Source organism: Ursus arctos, unplaced genomic scaffold, assembly GCF_023065955.2.
Source record: "Ursus arctos isolate Adak ecotype North America unplaced genomic scaffold, UrsArc2.0 scaffold_7, whole genome shotgun sequence".
Classification (NCBI taxonomy): Eukaryota; Metazoa; Chordata; class Mammalia; order Carnivora; family Ursidae; genus Ursus; species Ursus arctos.
This window is the reverse complement of record NW_026623089.1, coordinates 66,501,185-66,527,235: the sequence shown is the minus strand read 5'-3', so window position 1 is coordinate 66,527,235 and position 26,051 is coordinate 66,501,185. Positions and strand designations below refer to the sequence as shown.

The following is a 26,051-nucleotide window of genomic DNA, read 5'->3' as shown; positions in this document are numbered from 1 at the left end:
TGTTAGAGAAGGTCAAGTGCTACTGTCTGGCCGGGAACCACAGTGGTATGGGGGAAAGTTCTACAGTGGAGAACAACCGGGACCAGAGCATCAGGGGCCTCACAGGCTGCGCCAGGAAGACTGGATGTTCCTCCATGAGCTATGAGAAGCCACAAAAGACTTAGGAAGGTGGCAGAGTTCTGGGGAGATGGGACAGCCAAGGGCTGCAATGAAGACGGACAGGTGGAGCCGAGGAGACCAGATGGGGAGAGCCTGCTATCCCGGACAAAAGGCGACAAAGGTCTGGACTGGGACGATGGCGATGGTGGAAGGAAATGGAATATTCATGAAACAGAACTGGAAAGCCACGGAAATGAACTAAGAGAGGGAGGGAAAATTGAACATGACTTTAACCACAATCAGTATAAAACTTGTTGAATTAAACTGAATTGATATTTCTAGACAGATGATGAAACCAATTTTGAATTCAAACCTGATTAAGGAGAAAGTGTGAGAAGGGAACAGTAGAGGCTCTGGAGTCAGAGAAATATAACCTTCAAGATTCGTTCCCACTATTCGTTTCCTTCCCTGTAAACCCAGGCTAGTGATACCCGCGCCTCACGGCACTGAGGAACAGGAAAGTGCACACGTTCCCAGGTCAGACAAGACGCCAATGATCAGCAGCACGCCAGGAGGTAACAGGTGGTCTGAGCTGAGGGGCAAGCACAGCAGTTTACGTCACCTGGAGATGGCTCCTCCTGTGACTTCTCGAAGGAGGCGGCAGTGGTGAGGAACGAACTCCAGGAGCTTATCGTACATGATCTGAAGGCCATCTGGGTGAGACTCAGCGATCTGCTCTACGATCACCTACCAGAAGGAAGAGCATTTTTTTTTTAAAGAACCTGAAAGAGAAGCATGAACTGTACACTACAGAGAAAAGAATTAAAAAAACCTTAAAAATACGTTCCCTCATTCCTCCTCCCCACGTGACACACTTTCTAAACTGGAGGTGAGTGACAGCTGCACTAAAAACTAGGTCCTGGGATTAGGGGACACAGTTCTGACCCTGGAGGACACAAAGGCTGGGTGACAAGCTGAAACATCACACACACTCATCTGCTTCCCTTCTGAGCTTGAAAGAAAATACCGTGTTCCCAGACAACGGTTCTGTACCGTCTTCACCTTGGCCTTGTCATCTACCATCACCACATTAGGGAAAGGGTTGAGACAGAGAGTGATGGAAGAAAACACATTTTATTTTGCTTTAGTATTTTATTTTTTGTGGTAAGGTTGAGTTTCAGGAGGTGAATGACAAGCAAACAAAATACAAACGTGGCCATAGTTCATTTAACATGCCACTGAAACTTAAAGTACTTCCCTAATTTAGCACATTAGATTCAGCTCAATGAAAAAAGCATAAATTAGTAACTAAAATATTTTCACTTACTGATAAAGAATAACATAATCTTTTTCATCCCCCCCCAAGAGATAGCTACAAAATATAATAGGATACACACAGAGAACTGACAGATCATTTAGTTTTAGTAATCCTAATGAAGCTGAGAGGATTACTGAAATTAATCCTTCAATTTCACTTTTATCAATGGGATTCACTGTCCTGTTTAAACCGGAAGACTTTCATCCTGAAGTCATGGTGGGTAGCTTTGTACTTACTGGACAGAAAGAGCATGCACACTGGCAAGTGACTGGAAGCAAGTCCTCAAACACCGAGGACGGGCTTCGTGACTTCTATCAGCTTGAACCAGATGAAACTGACACCTTCTAAGTCGGAAACTGCTGAGGGCTGACACCTCATACGGCGCAACCTATCCCTGGCTGCTCAGAGGCAGGATGTACTTACTTCCTATATGAACTACATCCTCATAGGTCAAGGACACTGGGCAACCAAGTGCCAGATTGAAGGTACTACCCTGCTAACTTGCCCATAAAAGCCCTTCATCTTTGAATATTCCCTCCCTCCCACCTTCCTGGCCTGGCAAACTCCTCCACGCTTTTTAAGACTTAGGCTAAATCTATTCTGTGCAGACATCTCCCCTCACGGACTTTCCACGCTCATGGGGTTGTCTTCCAGCTCCTCCAGCAGGCACGTGCGCCGTGTGGGGTCATCTGCTTACCTGTTCTATTTGACCCCAGCACTGCAAACATCCTTCTCGTCAACTTCATTGACGTATAATTTACAGAACTTAAAACTGACCTGAAAATGTTCTGATCCATACCTTCTTCCTAGGCAAGACCCCCTACGAAATTAAGATGATCCCCGAGCTATGGCATCGTGAGAAGACTGACTCCTGCCGCACTGGCGGTAACTGACAGGGACTAACCCTTTCTTACATCCGGAAGTGCAATAACTAGGAGAATCTTCACAGAAAGATCCCTGCTCTCTCTCTCACACCCAGTGAAGAATTGAAGTCAGAGCAAATGCTCTGTGAGTGTTTGCTGAACGGAGAACGTGAGGTGCACAAACCTCATCCATGTATGGCTTCACCAGGACTTGACCAACTAAGGCCTCCGCGTCCCGAGTCTTGTCGATTGTGGCGTAGGTCCGTAAGCAGTGCCGTATTATATCCACGTTGGATGTCTGAAGACCTTCTAACAGCAGGCCTTCCAGGGACTGCTGCAACATGGCCGTAATGCCAGCTATCCGCTGCAAGAAGAAACAGACAAGTAAAGAAAGCTCCAGGTAGAACAGTTTCTAAAAATTCAAATACATATATATATATATGTAAAATGAACCTCTTATTCTACCAGAATATATATAAGATTAAAATATTAACATTTCCTGCAGAGTAACAACACATATCTCTTCTTCTCCCGATTTCTTTGTAAGTAAATCTTTGCTTCATCGAAGGAAAATTTAGACAGAATTACAGAATGACAAAAAGTTATTTTCTTAAGCTACAGAGTAAACCTGACAAATGTGCATTTAAACCCAGTCAAGGGCTTTGGATAAATGAACTCTGACTACATCATATAATGTGTCAAGTTACATGAAGTCAGAATTAATTTTACTCGTATAGTTTGGAGGATATGCTTGTGTCATTCCACAAAACCTACACAGCGTGACACATAGGAAGCAGGGGCCCAAGCAACAAAAACTGAAAGAAAAAATTCAAAGAGAGCTTCAAAATCCTATAGAGCAGCAATTATCAGGGGTGATGCTAGGTTAAGCCCAATCAGCTGGGAAATTCGCAAACAGCAAAAGGAACATCTAAATCACACTTACCGGTCTTACTTTGTCCAGAAGAGGCATGCCTTTGCTCTGAACAGCATGAAACTGTAACTGGTTAAATTCTGTGGCAATTCTCTCCAAAATCTGTCCAGTCCAAAGTGGGCTAGTAGAGACCATTGTAGAAATGTAATTCCCAAAATTGTTTAATTTCTGAGACATCACCCGGTTAGCAACGGTGAGGCTTTCGCACCCCCGTGCTACAACTTTCTTCACAGCGTGTCCCCACGCCCCGCTGTGACACAGCTAGGGCACCTGCACCTGCATGCCATCAATTTTCACGACAAACTGTATGTGCAGCAGGTTCCAGGTGCGGGGGGTTGGGGAGGGGGGAGGGGTCATTCCGTAGAGGCCACTGATGCTGCCCGGGCCCCGGCCACAGGGCCCAGACGGGTAGCAGGAGCTGTTCTAGGTCAGTCTGGGTACAACTGCATCTTTCCACCACGTTCCTCAGGCTCTCCCATTCATGACCTTCCTCCTATCTAATCTCCTTCTCTCTCTCGCCCTATCCTATCATTCATACATGAATCTTCTTCTTCTTCTCCGCCTGCCTCATTCTCCCTCCCTCTAAAACACCTCTAATACTTCTAAAGTACCAGCTACTGCTGTCTCCTCAAACAAAACTGGCCCTCTAGCAGCAATAAATGAAACACCTCAAAATAGCTGATTTTAAGTTTACATTTACTGAACAGTGGAAAGAGCAAGCTCCATGCTCTGGGTCCTAGTGAGAGAACACTCATTGTGAATCTGCCACCACGTGTAATGAATGCACTTCCCTCCCGACCCCCAAACACATGATAAAGCATCAACACCAAAGGAAGCTGAATAATAATAATAAAAAAAAACTATAGAGGCTTTTCTGAGGCATCCTACATCCGATGATGAGCAGTCAGGTGGTGAGGAGAGCCCACATCATAAGGAAACACAAGATGTATGGAGACTGGCAGCGGTGTGCCCCGTCCTATAGCATCCAAACTAGTGTGCAGGGAAAGCAAGCGCCCAGCACCACCAACCCCGAAGCCTAATCCCTCACTCTACTGACTAAGCTCGTGTGCGTTTCACATTTATCCTTATCTCAACGTCTCTCGGCCTGGCAAGCACGCTGTATTTACTATGCACCGAACCTGCTCCGGCTTTCCTTCCTCTACAGCTCAGAGCTGCTCTTCTCAAGAAAAAAATCCTCAAAGGTAATTCTGAGCAAGAAAGAGCAGAATGTCTATTTATCAAAGACAGCACTGCAAAGGGACAGGGTTATAGAAACAGAGATCACTGAGGTGTTTCTATCAGAGGAGCACAGCGGAATGGCAAAGATGGGAAGAACACTGGAAGGCAGGCTTCCCAGAGGCCAAACGAGGACATGGCTGGAGAGGCTGTGAGAGCTGCTGAGGGCCGCAGCGAAGCGGAGCCGCTGGAGACACACAGGCCCCACCGGACTGGTCAGAACGGACGCTCTCGGAGTCTCTGCTAAGTGCGGACGAACGGGGGCAGAAGCACAAGCGCTACGGGCTGAGGACACAAACACGGCAGGGACTGACCACTTAGTTACACAGCCTGATATGAAAGGAGGCAGAGACCTCAGATCCTAGAATCGCTTCCTTTGGGATGTCTCCGTTCTTCAGCTACATCATTAGAGATGCAGAGCATACGGTCTCTAAAGTCCCTTCCAAGTCTGAAACCTTAATTCCTAAAATTAAGAAATCCAACATACCTTTAAAGGATGACCAAGCCTCTGAACTATGGGTGCATTCAACTTGGATTTGGTTGGTTGGTTTTGCAGGTTATCCAATATGACTCATGGAAAAATATTACAGCTATCAATGTGATTTTAAGAAAAGCTCACGTGAGACCGAAGTTTGACCCATATGAGGGCCTGTGTATGCCCGGAATGGCTGAGCGTATCTCAGCAGTCGAGATAACCCTGCAGGTGGAGTGACTGTTAGCCTGACATGACAGAGGACACAAGGCACCGGACGACCTTGACTCACGAGGCCCAACTGGTACATGCAGGACAAGCCTGTGCTCTTCCCACTGCACCACCGTGCATCCCACTGGCGTTGACAGGACCTAACAACTCATTTTCTGAGTCACTCATCTACCTGGCTGACTGAAAGTTCACACCAGGGAGGGAATAAGACAGTTACAGTATAACAAAGAAAGCCATCATTTTGGGGCGCCTGGGTGGCACAGTGGTTGGGCGTCTGCCTTCGGCTCAGGGCGTGATCCCGGCGTTATGGGATCGAGCCCCACATCAGGCTCTTCTGCTATGAGCCTGCTTCTTCCTCTCCCACTCCCCCTGCTTGTGTTCCCTCTCTGGCTGGCTGTCTCTATCTCTGTCAAATAAAATAAAATAAAATCTTAAAAAAAAAAAAAAGAAAGCCATCATTTTTTTCTTATCTCATAAGCTTTTGCTTTCCTGTTTATACATTTCAACTAAATGTGTCCTATACAGTTTCATAATGATATAATGTTGGTGCAAAATACATCGATGGCAATACTCTGGGCATGTGTAGAAAAAAAAAATCTAAGAAAGATGAATGGTACACCTTGAAGATCAACAGGATTTTGTTAGTCCTCAGGGAAGGTGATTCCAAATATAAAAATTTTCCACTGGAAGCACACTGCCTCTGACCCCCTGAAAGGTGACATGTCAGAACTGTGGCCTATAGCCAAAGGGTTTATAGGGACGTATTAGAAACTTTGCCATTTCATGGGCTCCACTCTCCTGGAGCTACATCCAAAAACACTCAGCCACAGACCGGGATTTTCTTCTTGTTCAGAAATGAATTCTAGCTAAAAAAAAAAAACACCTCCAAATCAGACTGGATATGATGTATTAATTAACGTGCTATTTATACAAAAATGCTTACCTGCTTGCTTCTAGTGCAGATGTTTCTTTAGAACTTTGAGAATTTAAGATTTTTTCAATTTTTTCAACTGATCGAATAACTTGTATAAGCCTCAACACACACATCTGTAAAAATAAAAATTAAGCAAACAAAAAAAGTTACGATCTTTATTCTTAATCATCTTTATTTCCCATGCTAAATGCAAAAAATATAAAACCAAAAGTCAACTTCAAATATACAGAGCATCCTACATTTTAAATATTTCTAAAAACACAGAGCTTAATTTTGGCTTTCTAAAACAAGCATATTTCAATATTCTATTCCAAGTTTATAGAAAAAAAAGAAACACCCTAGACTTTTGCCTTCTCATATGCTGTACTCTTATTTCTTCTTTTTCCCATCCCGAACCTATGGGCACTCCATTTCTTTCTTATTTTTTAAGGATTTATTTATTTATTTGAGAGAGAGAGTACACGTGCATGTGTGGGGGAGGGGCAGAGGGAGAGAGAGACTCTCAAGCAGACATCCTGCTGAGCACGGAGCCCGATCTGGGGCTCGATCTCATGACCCTGAGATCACGACCTGAGCTGAAATCAAGAGTCGGCAGCCTAACAGGCTGAGCCATCCAGGCGCCCCTCCATTTATTTTCTTATGGCCCTTTATTCATGCTTTAATTTTAGTTTCAGATCATATTTACCCTCTCAGTCTACATGTGCATGCTACACCTATATGCCCAAGTGTCGACTCATTAAAGACCTTCTGCACTACAAATATTATCGAAGAGGTTGAGGGACATTATGAGAACTCTCATCCTTAAAAGAACAAAAAAATACAAAGTCATCCATTCAACGAATAGTTACTGAACACCCCCTGGGAGCTTACATTCTTCCCGACAGTGGGGACACGAGTGAATTAAACAAGAAAAATGCCCTGCTCTCATGAAGCTTATCATTTTGTTTGGAAACGCACTACGTGAATTCTTTGGACAAAAGCTGAGAGGAGATCTAAAGGAGAATTAAACAGAAGGTCTCTCAAAGAGGCTTCTCCCCCATGAGATTTTAACAAAGATGCTAATAAATACACATAGGGAAACATCGTATAGAGCAGCAGGCTGGTGAGAAGTCTGCCATCCCAATGCCCACTGTGCCCGTACATCTTTATGATCGTGAATAAAATCGGGTATGCGTGAAATAGGTGATGGGCACTAAGGCGCGCACTCCCGGGGGTGACCACCATGGATGCACGGAGCCGCTGCCTGTCTTGCACACCCGAAACTAATTCAACACTGCATGTTAACTACCGGGAATTAAAAAAATAAAAGTTAACACCAGAACATAAAGAAAACAAAATCAGAAAATAAAATTAAAACCCAGGAACACTGAACAGTAAAGGCAGTGCATACAGAGGTCTACTTAAGGGAGGGAAACAAAAGAAGAAATACACATGGCAGAACGAGAGAGCAACATACTGTTTCTTCTAAAACACAAACCTGCAGCAGGATACCAAGTTTGCTTTAGAAAGCCCACTTCTATCCTAATCTCTAAGCAGGCATGTTTTCTTTTCAGCAGTGCTGAAAATTTATATGGCGGTTAAACTGTCAAGTGCTTCGCCGACATCAGTTATTACTGTTTTTTGTTCTGGAAAAAGTGATCTTGAGACCATGTGGGTACCTCTAAAATTCTGTCTTATTATTTCAAGTAGATAACGTGACATTATAATGTGTAATACGCACATGCATGAGAGTTTTGGAAAAAAAGTTGAATAGTGCTGACAAGTATGAGGAGACAAGACGAGAGGGCTTTAACGGGCATGCAGAATAAGAATTCTACTGGAGGATACCTTTTTCTTCCTTATGTCCTCTTGTTTACACATTCGTTCATCTACTGCCCGAATTCCTTCACTGACAGATGACCTGAGACTCTTTAAAAGAATAGAGAAAATGTGTTGTAGAAACTGTTTTGTCACATATCAAGTTTATACGTCTCATTCAATTCCACACAAGTTAATACCTGCACGCCAGTACTACCCAGATATTGACAAAACCACGAAATACTAGACACAGTTGCTGTTGAGGGTACTCATGATTTGGGGGCAAAATGACACAAAGGCAGGGTCGCACAGCCAGAAGAATAATAATACATATACAGAGAAAGTCACGGGGGTCAGGGCAGAGAGCGGCTAATCTGAAGCAAAGTATAGGACAGTCTGGAAAAGATGTGGGGCTCGAATCCGACTCTGGAAGCCTGCGTGTTGCCGAGGTGGGGAGGGGATGTCGAGAAGATATAAGTGCGTTCGCACTCGGGGTCAGGGTCGGACGGACACACAGCCGTGTGCACTGCAGGCTTCCTTCTGGAGAGAAGTAGAAATAGGAAGGGAGGGTCAACTTAGGAGGACTTCACTCAGATGAGGTCTTTAGATTCTGCACATTTTGGAGAACTAGAGAATGTCAAAGCACTGATGCATCATGATGAAATGCTGTTTTGGAAATACCAGGAATCAAGAAATAAGAACCGGAGGCCAGAAAAAGGGAGAGTGCATAGGTGGAGAAACATGTCCAGAAGCTAATGAATGAAGGCAAGTACAAGGTAATTAGGAATTAGGGCCAAAACAAAGGTAATGGAAACAACTAGAATAAAGTGGACATACCACAAAAATTCTACAGGAAGGTGAATTCACTCCATCACCACTATGAAATACCTCCTGGACGTCAGTATTGTGGTAGCCCATGGGGACACAATGACGAAGAAGACAGAAACAGTTGTATCCCTCAGTGATCTTAGGATCTCACAGAGTAGCTTCATGAGTTGGGACCAGAAAGGCAGGTCAGGGCTGTGGCTGGGCAGGACAAAAGTGGCTATAAAGATAGGCCATGGAAAAGGGAGGGGCTACGGTGCTTGCAGGGGGCGAGGTGGGACGGGAGCCTGTGGGAGCAGAGCAAATCTGCTTCCAGGGAGGGGGTTTCGAGAGAAAAGTAGGAGGCCAAAGGAAGGCTGGGCTCAGAAAACAGCACCACTACAAGGCTGGGGGAGGAAGAGGCACACCAAAAAGGTGGCGGGAGAGCCACACAGTGGCTGGTGTGGAATCCAGCAGCAGACCACAAAAATCACTTCCACTCCAAGGGAAAGTACCTTAACAAGATTATGTAAAATTCAAACAAGACATAAACAATGGAAAGTATTGGCTAACTCAAGGCACAGTTCAAGATTTACCTCTTTCACACATTCTTCCCTGCCTAGCCCTCCCCGGGCTTCTCAGCACTGACATTTCTGTTACTCTCCATTTTTCTTGGTTCTAACCATGCACTGTGTCTTCCCTTAAATTATCTTTTACTTATAGTCTCTTAGGTTGCAGGTACTGTCTTAGGGGCTAGGTGCATGAGGCCACTCAAGCTAGAGGAAACACACAAGGAAGGATGGTGTCATGCACCAAGTTGATGACAGTGCATCAGAACAGACGAAGGCTGGAAGTCAGGGCACCAGACACGGACTGGGGGAGGCGAGGAGGACAGGTCAGCACAGTTTTCTGTTGGAAGTGATGCCAAACTCCCCCTCTACTGTTCACCCAGGTGGAGTTCCTATTCCCAATGGCTTAGAGGTGGAAAGCCTCATTTCTACAGCAGAGATTTTTCTGAGTTAAACATTAAAATGTAACATTTATTAGGTATTATATTATATTAATATTAGACTTCAGTTACATTAGGGATTACATAGCTTTTGCAGACCAGTCTAAGAACCTAACCACATGGGGGGGGGTGGATTACAAATTGTTAAAATACAAGTCATCCACAAGTTGGAAACCACTTACATATGAGCAAAGTGGCATTAATAAGTTGAATTTGGAAATACACTTCCTCTCCCCTGACATTTTAAGGCTGTCTACTCGGAGAATCTGTCTTCTTCAAATCGAACATGTTTTTTAGGTTGTAATAGCATATGCAAAAATAGAAAACCATTTACAACTTTTCTGAAGGTGAATACTATAATCATGAACCATTAAAAAACAACCACCAACAACCACCTAACGGATAGAAGGAATTCTTAGAGAAAAGCCAACAAGGACAACATGCTTCACAGTAGACTGTTTTATATCATTTGGAGACTTACCAGAACTTCTTCTCGTAACTGTCCCAAAGGCACAGAAAGCTGATTGAGGGCTTTGTCCATGCCAACCTAAAGGCAAAATCAGGTTGGCACAGACACATCACAATCAGGAGTAACACTGACATATCTGTTTAATGATCAAAGCAGTACCAGGCTTAAGTTATTTTTTTGGCACAACCATATTTTGCTAAGTCACTAGCTAAACAACAGAAATGTTATTTTGCCATTAATGTTGCTCACAGAATATGAAAAAAATCTGTTGATATACATGAAACTATAAAAATAAAGGAAGTCATGATAAATGAAAGCTTCTTTATGAACAATTTGCCTTTAGATGACATTTTAAATGAATGTGAAAAATTTTCACGGAAGGTGAACAGCTCTCTGTCTGTAATATATGATACTCAGCCAGCTGATGTGGAAGTCTGATGGGCTATGTCTCTCCCAAACATTATTATAACCCTTGAGAAAAATCCAAATTAAATAGAACAGAAATAAAATTTTCTAGGTTTCTAATACTACTGGAACATTTATCTTAGTGGTGTATTTCCCAAAAGCAAATATGCCTCATTAATTTTAATGCTTCCTGAAATTCCCATGGAGCTGCTACTTTCTGTACTTCTCTGGACAAACAGATTTAAAACAAAACGAAACATCAACAAGGAGACTTTTTTGCCAAGTAATAAAACTCAACATTTCTAAACAGCTTTTACAAACAACTGATATACTCATTACAAATCACTCTTAACATTTTTATAAAACCAAACCTTCTAAATATCAATACTGGCCAATGTTCCCTCAACCTAGCTCTGGCTAACACATACACCTGGGAGTAAATTAAACCATTTCCTTACGAGTAGTTATTTGCTCCTGCAAATTAGTCTAAACCAAGTAAGACTTCAGGGGTAATCACTTAGCAACTAACAAAACAACAACTCAGGTATTATTATCCTTTACTTTTCACTACTGACTAACGAATTCAAAACATAATCAAGTGAGAGCAGCCTTAAGTGAATAAAAACTAAAACCAAAAAAGTGTATTCCAAAAAGTTTAGTTCTTTTATTAATGAGATTGGTAATCTCTTCAAGTTCCTGGAAGGGGGAAAAAATCAACTGAAAGGTTTCTAAAAACACCGTGTACTTTTAAAAATAAATATGAATGAGAGAGAAAGTGTGTCTGTGTGTGTAGGACTTGTGAATTTCAGGTTTACCAAGTTTGTGGAAAGGTTGACAAAATCTGCATAATCCTTGTTGATGAGCTCGACCATGGCTGTTTTAAGAAGTTTATAGTAGAGTTCCAGATCTCCTCTCAGTTCCTCCAGCTGGACACGCTTCCTACAGTCAGACACAAAATGATCGACATCGAAATCTTCCTGAAAGTCAAACCAGAAAGAAAAAATGAGTGTACTGATATCATACTTTACATATAAAAGTAAAATCAGAGAAAGAATAAGAGAGAAATGCCATTCTATTCATTTAAGAGACTATATTACTGCAGGGGAAAAGTGCCTCTGAGTACACACAGGGACAGCAGGGGTCTGCTCACTTCATAAAGGGGCAGGAAAGGGGCCCCCTCACCAAGAGCATTCTCTCCTGTTGCCTAGATTATACAAGGCATTTTATTTTTTTTAATTATACATATCAAAGAGGCTCCTTTCAAAATAGAAACAGCTTCATCTTCTTAATTTTAAAAGTAACAAATGTTTATTGACAAACTTTCAACCAACAAAGAAGTAATTATATAAAAACCACCCACTCTCTGATGCTCTACAGTTAAGCACTATTAATGGGTTTTTTTTTTTTCACTATTTAACATTATGATTCACATCCTTCCAGACTTTATTTTGGTCTTTCTCTTTATTTTTTACTTTTTTAAAAAGATTTTATTTATTTGAGAGAGAGAGAGAGAGATTGAGAGAACGAGTGGGAAGAGGGGCAGAGGGGGAAGTAGTCTCCCCGTGGAGCAGGCAGCCTGATGTGGGACTCGATCCCAGTATCCTGAAATCATGACCTTAACCGAAGGCAATCACTTAACCAACTGAGCCACTCAGGCGCCCTGGACTTTCTCTTTAAAATATAAATTACTTTAAAAAATTGAGATATAATGGACACATGTTAGTTTCGGGTGTACAACATAACAATTCCGTATTTTTATCTATTGTGAAATGATCACCACAAGACTAGTTAACATCCATCACCACACACACACATTGTTTTTCTTGTGCTAAGAACTCCTAAGATTTAGCAACTTTCAAATATACAATAATATACAGTATTATTTACTCAGTCACCATGATGTACATTATATCCCCAGAACTTATCTTATTAACTGGAAGTTTATACCATTTGCCCACTTCATCCATTCCCTCCACACCCCCACCGCCTCTGGCAACCACCAATTTGTTCTTGATGACTTCATTTTGTTGTTTTTTAGATTCCACATATAAGGGAGGTCATACAGTGTTTGTCTTTCTCTGTCTCACTTATTTCACTTAGCATAATATCCTCAAGGTCCATCCGCGTTGTTATAAATGGCAAGACTTCCTTCTTTTTATGGTTGAATAATATTCCATTGTATGCACACATATTTTCTTTACTCACTCACACACTGGTGGACACTTATTTCCAAGTCTTGGCTCTTGCAAATACTGCAACACTCACTACTTTGAGTATAAGTCTTGCTGACCACTGGAGCCAGGTATCTAGAGGTACTCGCTAGGTAGCAACTACAAAACCTAGGGCATCATACGAGCATATAAGCTCCTTTCCAGGAGATACCAGGAGCGAGGCAGAGGGACAGTGCAAAGATGGCACCTGCCGGCTCCACCTTTGGAGAAAACCTTACTAGGCCCCCAGGATGTGTGTTAAATTAGATACCTGCCCCTCGGGGCTTTAAGATAAGCAAATGAGCCTCTTTTACAGAAAGTCTGAACACTGCTCAGTCAGCTGCTTCTGTGCTGAGTTCTGGGGTGGGTGAGTCCACTCACACAACCGCTTTAAGAACGGTTTCTCAGTTCACTACAGGCTTGTGGGTCTCACGGATGCAAGCCCTGATGGCTTTCAAAGCTAGATGTTTTGGGGTCTTGTCTCTCAGATGCAGGTCTTAAAAGCTGGGGTGCCAGATGTGGGGTTCAAACCCTTTGCTCCTCAGGGAGAAGCCTGGGGTTGTAAGTACACTCCCAATCAGGGGTCGCTATGCCAGGGGTGGGGTTTATGGCAAGACTGAATCTCACGTCAATGTAGGTTTTTTCTTATTCATCTAATGTGTAGGAGTCACTCAGCTAGTTTTAGGGGTTTTTCCAGAGGAAATTTTTCATATGGAGCTATAGATTCAGTGTATCCAACGGAAGAGATGAGTTCAAGATCCTCCTACACCACCATCGTGAACAGAAACCCCAGACCTTCTCTGTGTACACACACACACACACACACACACACACACACACACACACACAAAGCTTAATACTCATGCTCTTCTAAACTATTTCCCATCTAAAAATATAACTTCATTGTCTTTTCATAAAACACATACATTTCTATTCATATTTTTTGTGGATGTTGAGTGTTCCATTGAACAGATGTTCCGAATCTTTCATAATCAATTTCCAAGTATTGGTCTCACAGGATTAGCTATGCGCCGTTTCCCCTCTAGAACACTGTGATGCCCCTGGTAGGCTAACATGCTTCGAGGCAGCAAATTACTATGTACTTCGCCTGTGACTTTGCTACTCATTGGGCTGTGTAGTCAGCAACAATCAGATGTGATGATTCCCAAACCAGTTAAGGCCACTTACACTTACTTCATAACTATGTAATTTTATTAAACACTGTGTAACCCAACAAAACATGAGTGCAAAAAGAGCACTGTTCTTATGAAAACTAAGGCAGATACTCTGGAAAGACTTGATACAATGAAATCACTAAGAACATTTTTGCTAAATTAGGTATGGGTGAGATGACCATGTACCAGGTAGGGAGGGGGTGATCATAGGATTCTCATTCAATTCAGTTAAAGAAACTGAAACTGAATGCAAAAAAGACAACATAGAAATCTTTTTTTAAAAATATTTTATTTACTTATTTGAGACAGAGAGGGAGAGCATGAGCAGGAGAAGAGGCAGAGGGAGAAGCAGACTGCCTGCTGAGCAAGGAGCCCCATGTGGGACTTGATCCGAAGACCACGGGATCATGACCTGAGCTGAAGGCTGACGCTTCACCAACTGAAACATCCAGGTGCCCCAACAACTTAGAAATCTAATCAGCAGACCAGTTTTCAAAGAAAAGAGCCTGGCACTACCCCAACGGAGAATAAATGTATGTATATATATATATATTTTTTTCAAATAAAATGCTAAGAACTACATGCACCATTCCTTAAGAGTACCTGTTTAAACTGACTTTCTTAATCAACCAAACACCAACCTTGAGAATGTCAGAGAAGAGGACTTCAAACCAAACCATAATTTCACAGTCATCGACTGAAAACCACCTGCTTCTTAAACTGGGGCCAGAAATTGCCTGGACTTTCGTCTCTTGAGACCCTCCCAGACAACACCTTCCACCACAGTTATGTAGCACATCAGAGAAAGAACAAGGGAGCAGGACTCAGCTCCTAACCCTGGCTGTGCTACTGACCAGCTATATGCCTTCAGGCTGATCACTTTGCCTGCCTCAGTTATATATTCCTTGAAGTTCTGGACTTCATGATGGCATTCTAATTGTATAACTCAGCCCTACTGAAAAAATGCTATTAGGTAATATTAGTACTCAACTTACCATTGATGTATTTGTTCTCAGATAAACAAATGTTGCATAACACAAGACTAACTCGGAACGTCTGTGAGTACTGGGTTAGGCAGCTTTTGCTATGACAACGAGCAAGTCCAAACTCACAGTGGCATTAATACAGACATATTTCACTTACCAGGAATGGGTTTTTATAGTGTAGGTTTACCAAGTATTTGAAAAGAAAGCATTTACAACACATACATTTATGGTCAACTGATTTTTCACAAGGATGCCAAGACCATCTAATGTGGAAAAAAACCCAGTCTTTTCAAGTGCCTACTACTGGGACAAGTGAATATCTACATGGAAAGAACGAATTTGGAACACCAATCTCACACATGCACAAAAATGTAACTCAAAGTGGATCAGAGATTTAAATATAAAAGCAAAAACTATAACACTCTTAGAGAAAACGGAGGTGAAAATCTGTGTGACTTTGGATTGGGGAACGCTCTCTTAGATATGCTACAAAAAGCATTAAGAAGTAATAGATAAGCTGAACTTGATCAAAATAAAAACTTTTGTGTGTCAAAGGACACTATGGAGAAAGTGAAAAGACAACCCACAGAATGGGAGAAAGTATTTGCAAATCGTATATCTGACAAGGGTCTAATTTAAACCAGAATATGCAAAGAACTCTTACAACTCAACAAAAAGACAAATAACCTAATTTAAAAACAAGCAAAAGACTTCTGAATAGACATTTCTCCAAAGCAGATACACAGATGGTCAATAGCACATGTAAAGATGTTCAACATCATTAGTCATTGGGGAAATGCAAATCAAAACCACACTGAGATACCACTTCACACACACTAGGATGGCTACAATAAAATAAGAAACAGAAAAAAAAAAAGCAGGTAAGTGTTGGCAAGAAGGCAGAGAAGTTGGAATCCTCCTATATCACCGGTGAGAATGTAAAATGGTGCCGCTAATGTGGAAACAGTTCAGCACTTGCTCAAGAAGTCACACATACCAGCAATTCTACGTCTAGGGGTATAATACCTGATAGACCTGACGACGGATGTTCACACCACAACCCGTACATGAATGTTCACAGCAGCATTGCTCGTAACAGCCAAAAAGTATAAACCCAACGTCCATCAACTGAAGAATGGATACTTAAAATGTGGAAGAGCCTCTTACACAGCCATAAAAACAAATAAAGTACTGTTACATGCTACAACATGAGGGAACTCTAAACACCTTCTACTCTAAGGTTGAAGGAAGCCAGACACAAAAGGTCACGTATTATCATTCCATTTATATGAGATGTTCCAGAATAGGTAAATCCATAAAAATAGAAAATAGATTCATCATTGCCAGGGGATAAGAGGAGGGGAGAATCGGAATTAATAGGTTTATTTTTCGGGTGACGGAAGTGTTCTGGAATTAAGACAGTGGTGACATATGCACCACACACATAGTAAATATACTAAAAACCAGTGAAGAATACACTTTAAAATGGTAAATGTTGGGGCGCCTGGGTGGCACAGCGGTTAAGCGTCTGCCTTTGGCTCAGGGCGTGATCCCGGCGTTACGAGATCGAGCCCCACATCAGGCTCTTCCGCTATGAGCCTGCTTCTTTCTCTCCCACTCCCCCTGCTTGTGTTCCCTCTCTCGCTGTCTGTCTCTATCTCTGTCGAATAAATAAATAAAATCTTTAAAAAAAATAAAAAAATAAATAAATAAAATGGTAAATGTTATACTTTGTGAATTATATCGCAATGAAAAATGAAACAACTTAAATATCAAATTAAATGTTCAGATACATTAAAAAATTTAAAGTAACACTAATCACAAAAACACTGGAGTACCTGTATGAATTTCAGAACAAGCAGATTTCAGAGCAAGGAAAATTATCAGGCATAAAGAGGAGCATTACATAATGATAAAGAAATTAAGAAGACACAATAATCCTTAATGTATATGTGCCTAATCAACAAAGGTGAGATAAGACCTAACAGAGCTGCAGGGAGAAATAAACAAATCCATTATCATTATAAGCTGGTGACTTCAACACTTCTCCATCAGTAATGGACAGATCTAGCAGTAGGGCAATAAGGATCTGACAGATCAGATATTCAGTCAAGACATAGCTCACTCATCACCACCATCAATTAACATACAATGGACATCCACAGACAACTTCATCCATTAACAGTGGAATACACATTCTTTTCAAGCTCATATGGAACATTCAAGACAGAATAATTCTTGGCCACAAAACACAACTTTAAAAAAAAAATTATACAAAGTATGTTCTCAGACCACAATGGAATTAAAAATCAGTAACAGAAAGACAGCTGAAAAAGTCCAAAATACATGGAGATTAAATTACACACTTCTAAATAACACATGAGACAAGTCTCAAGAGAAGGAAGAAGGTATTCTGAACTAAGTAAATGTGTGGGATGCTGCTTAAAGGGAAACTATAGAACTGAATGCAAATATGAGAAAAGAAAAAAGATATAAAGTCAATAATCTAAGCTTCCATTTCAGGCAACAAAAAACCAAATCTAAAGTAAGTAGAAAAAAATAAAAAACGAGCAGAAATCAATGTAATTAAAACCAGGAAATTTTTTAAAGTATCAATAAACCCAATCTGGTTCTTTGAAAACATCAATGAAATAGACAAACCCTTAGCCAGGCGAACAAAGAAAAAATGGTCGAAGACATAAATTACTAACATCAGATGAAAGGAGGACTACCAATCTCAATCACTGGTAAATTCAACCAAACATTACCATAATACCAAAACCAATACTGCAAGGAAAGAAACTACAAACTAGCATCTGTCATGAACACAGATATAAAAATCTTCAACAAAAATTAGCAAATAAAAGCAAACGGTATATTAAAAAATTATACACCAGGATCATGTAGGATTTATTCCAGAAATGCAAGTCTGGTTCAACATTAGAAAATCAATGTGATCCATCACATCATCAGAACAATCACATGATCGTATCAATGGAGGGAGAAAAAACATTTAACAAAACCCACACCTCTTCATTATAAACCCTCAGGAACTAGGTATAGAAGGAGGACTTCCTCAACCAGATAAAGAATTTCTACAAAAAATCCACAGCTGGGCGCCTGGGTAGCGTAGTCATTAAGCGTCTGCCTTCGGCTCAGGGCGTGATCCCGACGCTCCAGGATCGAGTCCCACATCAGGCTCCTCCACTGTGAACCTGCTTCTTCCTCTCTCACTCCCCTGCTGTGCTCCCTCTCTCGCTGGCTGTCTCTCTGTCAAATAAATAAATAAAATCTTAAAAAAAAAAAAACAAAAACAAAAAACCCACAGCTAACATCGTAGTAATACTGAGAAAATATAAGATGGGGAACAAGGCAAGGACGTCCCTCATAATACTACTATTCAGCATTGTACGGGAAGTCCAAACCAATGAAATAAGGTAGGAAAAGGAAATAAAAGGCGCACAATTTGGGGAAGAATAAAACTCTGTTCACAGACGACATGACTCTCCACAGAAATACAAAGACTTCACACACACACACACCCTCCTGAAACCAGTCAAGTGATTATAGCAAGGTTGCAGGATACACAGTTAATACACAAAAGTCAATTGCTTTCCAATGACGTATCAGATAAAGGGCTAATATCTAAAATTTATAAAAAACTTATCAAACCCAACATCCCAAACCCCAAAAATCCAGTCAAGAAATGGGCAGAGGACATGAACAGACGAAAGAAGACATACAAATGGCCAACAGACACACGAAAAAATGCTCAACATCACTCGGCATCAGGGAAATACAAATCAAAACCACAGTGAAATACCACCTTACATCAGTCAGAATGGCTAAAATTAACAACTTAGGAAACAACAGATGTTGGCGAGGATGCAGAGAAAGGGGAACCCTCTCACACTGCTGGTGGGAAAGCAAGCTGGTGTAGCCACTCTGGAAAACAGTACAGAGATTCCTCAGAAAGTTAAAAATAGAGCTACCCTATGACCCCGCAATTGCACTACTGGGTATTTATCCAAACGATACAAACATAGTGATTTGAAGGGGCACATGCACCCCAATGTTTATAGCAGCAATGTTCACCATAGTCAAACTATGGAAAAAGTCCACATGTCCATCAACAGATGAATGGATACAGAAGATGTGTTATATATACATGATGGACTACTACTCAGCCATCAAAAAGAACGAAATCTTGCCATTTGCAATGACATGGATGGAACTACAGGGAGAAAGACAAATATCATATGATTTCACTCACAGGTGGAATTTAAGAAACAACAGATGAACATAGGGGAAGGGAAGGGAAAAGAAAAACAGGGACGCTAATCACAAGACACTCTTAACTACAGGAAACAATCTGAGGACTGCTGGAGGAGAGGGGAAGGATGGGGTAATTGGGTGATGGGTATTAAGGAGGGCACTTGTTGGGATGAGCACTGGGTATTGTATGCAACTGATGAATCACTAAATTCTACCCCTGAAACTAATAATACACTATATGTTAACTAAATTGAATTTAAATAAAAAATTTTAAAAAGTCAATTGCTTTCATATATACCAGCAATGTACAAGTGGAACTTGAAATTAAGAACACAAGACCATTTACATTAGCAGACAAAAAAATTTAAATACTTAGGTACAAATTGAACAAAATATGCAAAAGATCTGTATGAGAAAAAGTACAAAATTCTGATGAAAGATAGCAAGGAAGGTAAAATCTAAAATGGAGAGACAGTCCATAATCTTGGATAAGAATACTCAACACTGTTGAGGTCAGTTCTTCCCAAATTGACCTACAGATTCAATGCAATCCGAATCAAAATGCCAGGAAGTTATTTTGTAGATATCAACACGTTGATTCTAACGTCTGTATGGAAAAGCAAGAGCCCAGAGTAGTCAACACAATACCGAAGGAAAAAAAAAGGAAACCGAGGATTGCCACCACCCAATGTCAAGACTTACTATCAGGGGTTGCCTGGGTGGCTCGGTGGGTTAAGCACCTGCCTTCGGCTCAGGTCATGATCTCCGGGTCCTGGGATCAAGTCCCGCATCGGGCTCCCTGCTCAGTGGGGAGTCTGCTTCTCCCTCTGCCTCTGCCCTTCCCCCCAGCTCGTGCTCTCTCTCTTTGTCTCTCTCTCTCTCTCAAATAAATAAAATATTTTTTTTAAAAAAAGACTTGCTTGTAAAGCTATAGTGATTAAGAAAGGTGCTGGCAAAAGTGCCAAGTAAATCAATGGAACAGAGCAGAGAGCCCCGGTCAAGACCCGCACAAGCACGCAAAGGCGATTCAATGGAGAGGAGAGTCTTCAACAAATGGTACTGAGAATGAGACATCGACATTACGAAAAAAAAGAATAAAGACATAAACTTTTCACACCTTTCATAAAAAATTAACTTCAAATGGATCAAAGACCTAAATGTAAAACGAAAAACTTCTAAAAGATAATATAGGAGAAAATGTAGGGATCCTTGGATTCGGCAATGACTTTTCAGATACAAAACCAAAAGCAGGATCTATGAAAGAAAAAAACTGATGAGGTGGACATTGTTAAAATTCAACTTCTCTGCAAAAGACACTGTTAAGAGAATGAAAAGACAAATCACAGATTGGAGAAAATATCTGCAAAACACATCCATGGTAAAAGACTTAAAACCAAATATATAAAGATGTCTTAGTAACAATAAGAAATCACTTCGGTGACTATTGGTCAAGTATCTGTCTTCAGCTCAGGTCATGATCCCAGGGTCTCTGCTCAGCGGGGAGCCTGCTTCTCCTTCTCCCTCTGCCTCTCCCCCCTGCTCATTTTCTCTCTCAAATAAATAAATAAAAAAAGAAATCAAACCTAATTTAAAGATGAGAAAAGAGGGGGCCTGGGAAGGTCAGTCAGTTAAGTGTCTGCCTTCAGCTCAGGTCATGATCCCAGGGTCCCTGCTCAGCAGGGAGCCTGCTTCTCCCTCTCCCTGCGCTACCCCTGCTTGTGCTCGATCTCTGTCAAATAAGTAAATAAAATCTTGGGAAAAAAAAAAAAAGAGAAAAGATTTGAAAAGATGTTCAACAATGTATGTCATTAGGGAAATGCAAATTTAAACAAGGTACTGTTATATATGACTTAGAACGTCAAAAATCCAAAACACTAACAATATTAGACGCTAGCAAGGATGCATGGCAACAGGAACTCTCATTCATTGTTGGTCAGAATGCAAAATGGAAGACATTTTGTAAGACAGCTTGGCAGTTTCTCACAGAACTAAACACACTCTCACCATAAGATCCAATAATTGTGCTCCTTGGTATTTACCCCAAAGAGCTTAAAACTTATGTCCACACAAAAACCTGCACACAGATGTTTACAGCAGCTTTATTCCTGAGTGCCAAAACTTGGAAGCAATCCACATGTCCTTCCGTAGGTGACTGGATACACTGTACCACATCCACACAATGGATTACTCAGCAATAAAAAAAAAGATGAATTATTAAGCCACAACACCTGGAAGAAACGTAAATGCATACTGCTAAGTGAAAGACCAGTCTGAAAGGCTAATACATACTACATGATTCCAACTATACGGCATTCTGGAAAAGGTAAAAATTAACCAGCATTTTTATTTTTTATTTATTTTTTTAAGTCATCTCTACACCCAGTGGGGGAGGCTGAAACTCACAACCCCGAGATCCAGAGTCAGATGTCCTAGTGACTGAGCCAGCCAGGCACCCCGGAAAAGGTAAAACTTTAGAGAGTATAAAGATCCGGGGTTGCAGACAGAGAAGAAGAAATGAATAGGTGAGGTACAGGGGATTTCAAGGCAGTGAAACCAAGCTGTAAGATACGGATAGTAGGTAAAAAACATTATACATTTGTAAAAACCCACAGAACTATAGACAGAAGAGTGAACCCTAATGTAAACCATGGACTTTAGTTAACACTGTATCAATACTAGTTCATCAGTTTTAACAAATGTACCACAACAATGCAAGACATTAATAATAGGAGATACTGAAATTAGAAGAAAAATAGCTTCTCTTTGTACTCAGGGGTATCTCCTACTTGAACCCAGGTAAAGTACAAATCCCCCAAAAGGCCAGAGGTTGTGAAATCACAAAAGGTGTTGGAATACAGGAAAGAACTCAGCAAACCAGATGAGTTGCAGGCAATTTAAGAACCATCAACCATCAGAGAAGCAGTGATATCACTCAAAATTAAAACCATATAGAGTTCAAAAGTTTAGCTACTTTACTAACTAGTTGCTTTCAGGGATGGCAAACAAAGGCTAGTTCAAAACAATTTGGGAATTAATCATTTAAAACTTACCAAAAATCCAAATATTAGTATCTTTAACACTATGAAAATTACATAGAACTTTAGGGGTGCCTGGGTGGCTCAGCCATTAAGCGTCTGCCTTCGGCTCAGGTCATGATCCCAGGGTCCTGGGATCGAGCCCTGGATCTGACTCCCTGCTCAGCGGGAAGCCTGCTTCTCCCTCACACTCCCCTTGCTTGTGTTCCCTCTCTCGCTGTCTCTCTCTCTGTTAAATAAATAAATAAAATCTTTAAAAAGAGAAAAAGAAAATTACATAGAACTTTGAAAAAGATCAAAGTTCTCTAAGCCACCAAGAAGTAAAACACCCCCCCCAATACACAGACTTATAAAATCACTACCTACTATCTCCACAACAGAACCAGAATCCCCCTGGCACCATCACTCTGTATCTGTAATTATGAGAAGTACTAAAAGGGCACATGAAATTTATGATCTCTGCCCTGAAACATGTTCCACTTCACTGAGACAAAAAAACCCAAAATAGTTAAGCACTAACCTGCACACTATATAGGGGGTGAAAGACATAAGAAGCTAGCATATGTTTCCAAACATTCTTGAAGACCAGTGGGCAACACAGATGAATAAGTGCCCCTATATATCCCAAAAATATTACTTAAATATTTATCATGCCACTCTAGCTCTGCTCTCAGATCTGGGGACACAGCCATGAAAAGGAAAGATAAGGTCTCTGCTCTTAAGGAGCATATATTCTGATGCAGAAATGAAAAAATAAACATGTAAACAAACATGATACGAATGCAGAGTGATCAAAGCTAAAAAGAAAACGGGACACCATAAAAGTAACAAAGGGGATGTACTTTAACTTGGATGATCAGGAAAGACACTTACAGAACAATGACCATCTGAGTTGAGATCCCAATAACACAAACGAGCTAGCCACAGCAAGTGTGGGAAGAGTGCTCTTGCCTGAGGGAGCAGCATGTGTGCAAAAATGTCCCTGGAGCTCTTCCCTCTTGCCCCTGCCCTCAAATCTCTCACCCAGGTAGGGTGACAGGCACGTGACACGTCTAGGACTTGTGTCTCCCAAAACTCACTCTAAATCTTTATTTGGTGACTAAATTATTCAAGCCTGAGAAATTAAAACCTTTTGCTAATGAGTTCTTCCCACTGTCTACAGAGAGATCATCTTAAAAGTATCATGAAATACTAACAGTGAAATTCTAAAGGAACTTCTGTTCTAACATTTTAATCAATTTTATATCTAACTCCTTTGTTCAATTTATATAGCTGTTTGACATATTTATGAAAAGACAAAGAGAACCTGTAAATTTTTTCATCCATCTAATAAATATTTGAGTACCTAATTACACTCTGCTCCAGCAGATTTCTTCTCTTTACCTCTCCTTTTCCCAATTGAACACCAATCATAACTATGTAGGGTTTTAGTTTGCTTTTCCAACTTAATTTCTTGAGGTATTTAGTGGAATTATCTAGTTCCAGAGGTCTCAACACTGGTCGCACATTGGAATCACCTGAGGAACTTTAAAACAAAAAGCCCAAGGGGCAACTGGCTGGTTCAGTCAGTGTGACTCCTGATCTCGGAGTTGTGAGTTCAAGCCCTACATTGAGCGTAGCGATTACTTAAAAATAAAATCTTAAAAAAAAAAAGAAAAAGAAAAAGCCCAAGCTCCAGTTTGTGATTAATTTGTTTAAATGTTTAAAGAAATTTGATGCTAAATGCTATAAGACTAGTCAAATAACAAAAAGATATATTTACATAATGCTTCTTGCTCTCAAATTTTGAAAAAGAAATTACTAATAATCAGTAAGTCAGTAGGCCAACATTTTATTCGAATGATAAGTTTTATAATATTACAGAGAATGAATTAGAAAATCAAAAGCAAGGAGAAAAGAGTGTGGCGAGAACATGGGGAAGCAAAAGAAAGCAAGAAGTATGTGACCAATGAAGTAAATGTTTAGCTCCAAGATCAGAGGCTTAAAGAGGACAGATTAAAACCTAGAAAGAAAGATCCCAGCACACTCAAGGAAAGAGAAGTCCCCCAACACCCTTCCTGCTTCGTCTTCCAATATACACACACAGCCGGGCCAGCTTACCGCATCCTGGTTGATACCAACTTAATCAACTTTTCCATTAAAGCCAAGCTTGACCTGGTACAGTGATGGACTGTATGCCAAGTGTATCCATCGTATAACTGACTGTGTAACGGCTGAAACTGAGAAAGTGGGGTAAAAGTATCGAGGGGCTCTAAAGATTGCCAAGGATCCAAGATTCGAACGATTACCATGTACACACAAGGGAACCTATGCAGATGACCGCTTAGCAGAGACAGTAATTCAGAGTGTTACATTGTGTTCATCAGTTGACCCAGATGCAAAAGATCCGTGGAGTTCACACCATGGACATTTCTAAGTGTAGATACAACATTGAGCGAATGCCAGATGATGATGGAACCCCTCGGTTCTAATTCTTAAAAGACAGAGTTCCTCAGCCTTCTTTTACCCACTTTTTCTGTTGGCAGTTCATACAAGCAATACGCTATCGCATGAATTATTCTACTTACTCATTTCCTCTGTTATGTGCTCACTTCTTGGTGTTTTGAAACTGATATTTTGTTATCACTTTAAATTTTGTTGTATCTTTTTATAAATGATTGCTCACATACAAAAAAAAAGAATAAAATCAAAAGCGAGGACGACAAAAAAACACTTCTTTTTCCCAGAACCTCTTCTTACCAAGTGCCAATCTGATAAACTTTGTCTGATGATACAAATCCTCCATCATCAAGGAAAAAGAAAATTTCTCTATAAAATGAGATGTAGCCTTATATTCCATATTTGGCGAATGCGAATTTTATTATGATGTCTGTCTCAAACTGATGCGGAAGGGAATGGAATCTTGCCATCAAGACGTGACATCAAACTAAGAACCCTCAGGGTAAGCGCTCAGGTCCTGTCACAGGAAAGCGACTCCCAGGAATGGGGGACGGTGGGCAACAGTGGCTGACATGCTTACCCGCTGCTGTCTGCCATTTGTGACTCTTCCCTCTTCCTTCTCTGTTGGCCGCTATCTGTTGCTGCCATCAACAAAGTCTGCCTCAAACAGCCGTCTTTTCCTTCTGGTCCCGTTTGCTGTAGCTAAGCTACATGCCGAGAGTCCAGATCACCAGCCCTGTCGAATTTCTTCTAAGCAAGAGGTGGCCCTATTGGTGAATGCAGGCATTTCAGCGTACGGATGCTGTGCCATCCTTGGGCTCTTCTTAATATTCTGATTATCCCACTTCACAAAGTTCCCACCTGTGGCCTCTGGAAAGGAACCTGCTACAGTATGATTTCCAAGGACTGATGCATGCGGGGGGTCAGGAGAAGGCCTGTGATTTGCCCCAGCTAGCTGTGTGACTTTAGGGGAAGTCATGACACCTCAGGCCTCAGATTCCTTATCTGCAAACCAAAAAAATGGACTACTGTCCTTTTTTCACAGAAGCACAAAATGTCAAGAGCTGGAAGAGACTGCAAAGACCATGTAGATAAGCACATCTCATTATACTAACAAGCAAACGGAAGCCCAGAGGCAAGTGACTTGCCCCAAGTCACACACAAGCGGACAGCAGAGCTGAAGTGGGACCCACACCTCCAGGTCACAGCTACTCAAACTCTCACAATACCAAGAGATCTGAGCACCTGGTCATTTTTCCCTTTTCCATTTTGTCCATTAGAATGCATGCTCCTTGAGAACAGGGACACTCCGGACACGCTTCCTGTTTCAATATTCCCAATTCACCCAATTAGAACGGGGAGG

The 26,051-nt window shown here is 41.1% G+C and overlaps 1 protein-coding gene and 1 pseudogene across 2 annotated transcripts in view; one reads left to right on the top strand and one right to left on the bottom strand.

The window, feature by feature from the left end:
- The window catches only part of COG2 (component of oligomeric golgi complex 2), a 51,676-nt gene that overhangs the window by 21,125 nt on the left and 4,500 nt on the right, over window positions 1-26,051 (bottom strand). For both annotated transcript variants that reach the window (XM_026504206.4, XM_026504207.4), the window contains exons 2-8: window positions 11,384-11,545; window positions 10,176-10,241; window positions 7,912-7,992; window positions 6,094-6,197; window positions 3,224-3,332; window positions 2,465-2,644; window positions 722-846 (exon numbers count right to left, since the gene is read on the bottom strand). In XM_026504206.4, the coding sequence (XP_026359991.3) occupies window positions 722-846; window positions 2,465-2,644; window positions 3,224-3,332; window positions 6,094-6,197; window positions 7,912-7,992; window positions 10,176-10,241; window positions 11,384-11,545 (827 nt within the window). The remainder of the gene's footprint in view (window positions 1-721; window positions 847-2,464; window positions 2,645-3,223; window positions 3,333-6,093; window positions 6,198-7,911; window positions 7,993-10,175; window positions 10,242-11,383; window positions 11,546-26,051) is intronic.
- On the top strand, window positions 23,226-24,720 carry LOC113259258 (rRNA-processing protein FCF1 homolog; annotated as a pseudogene).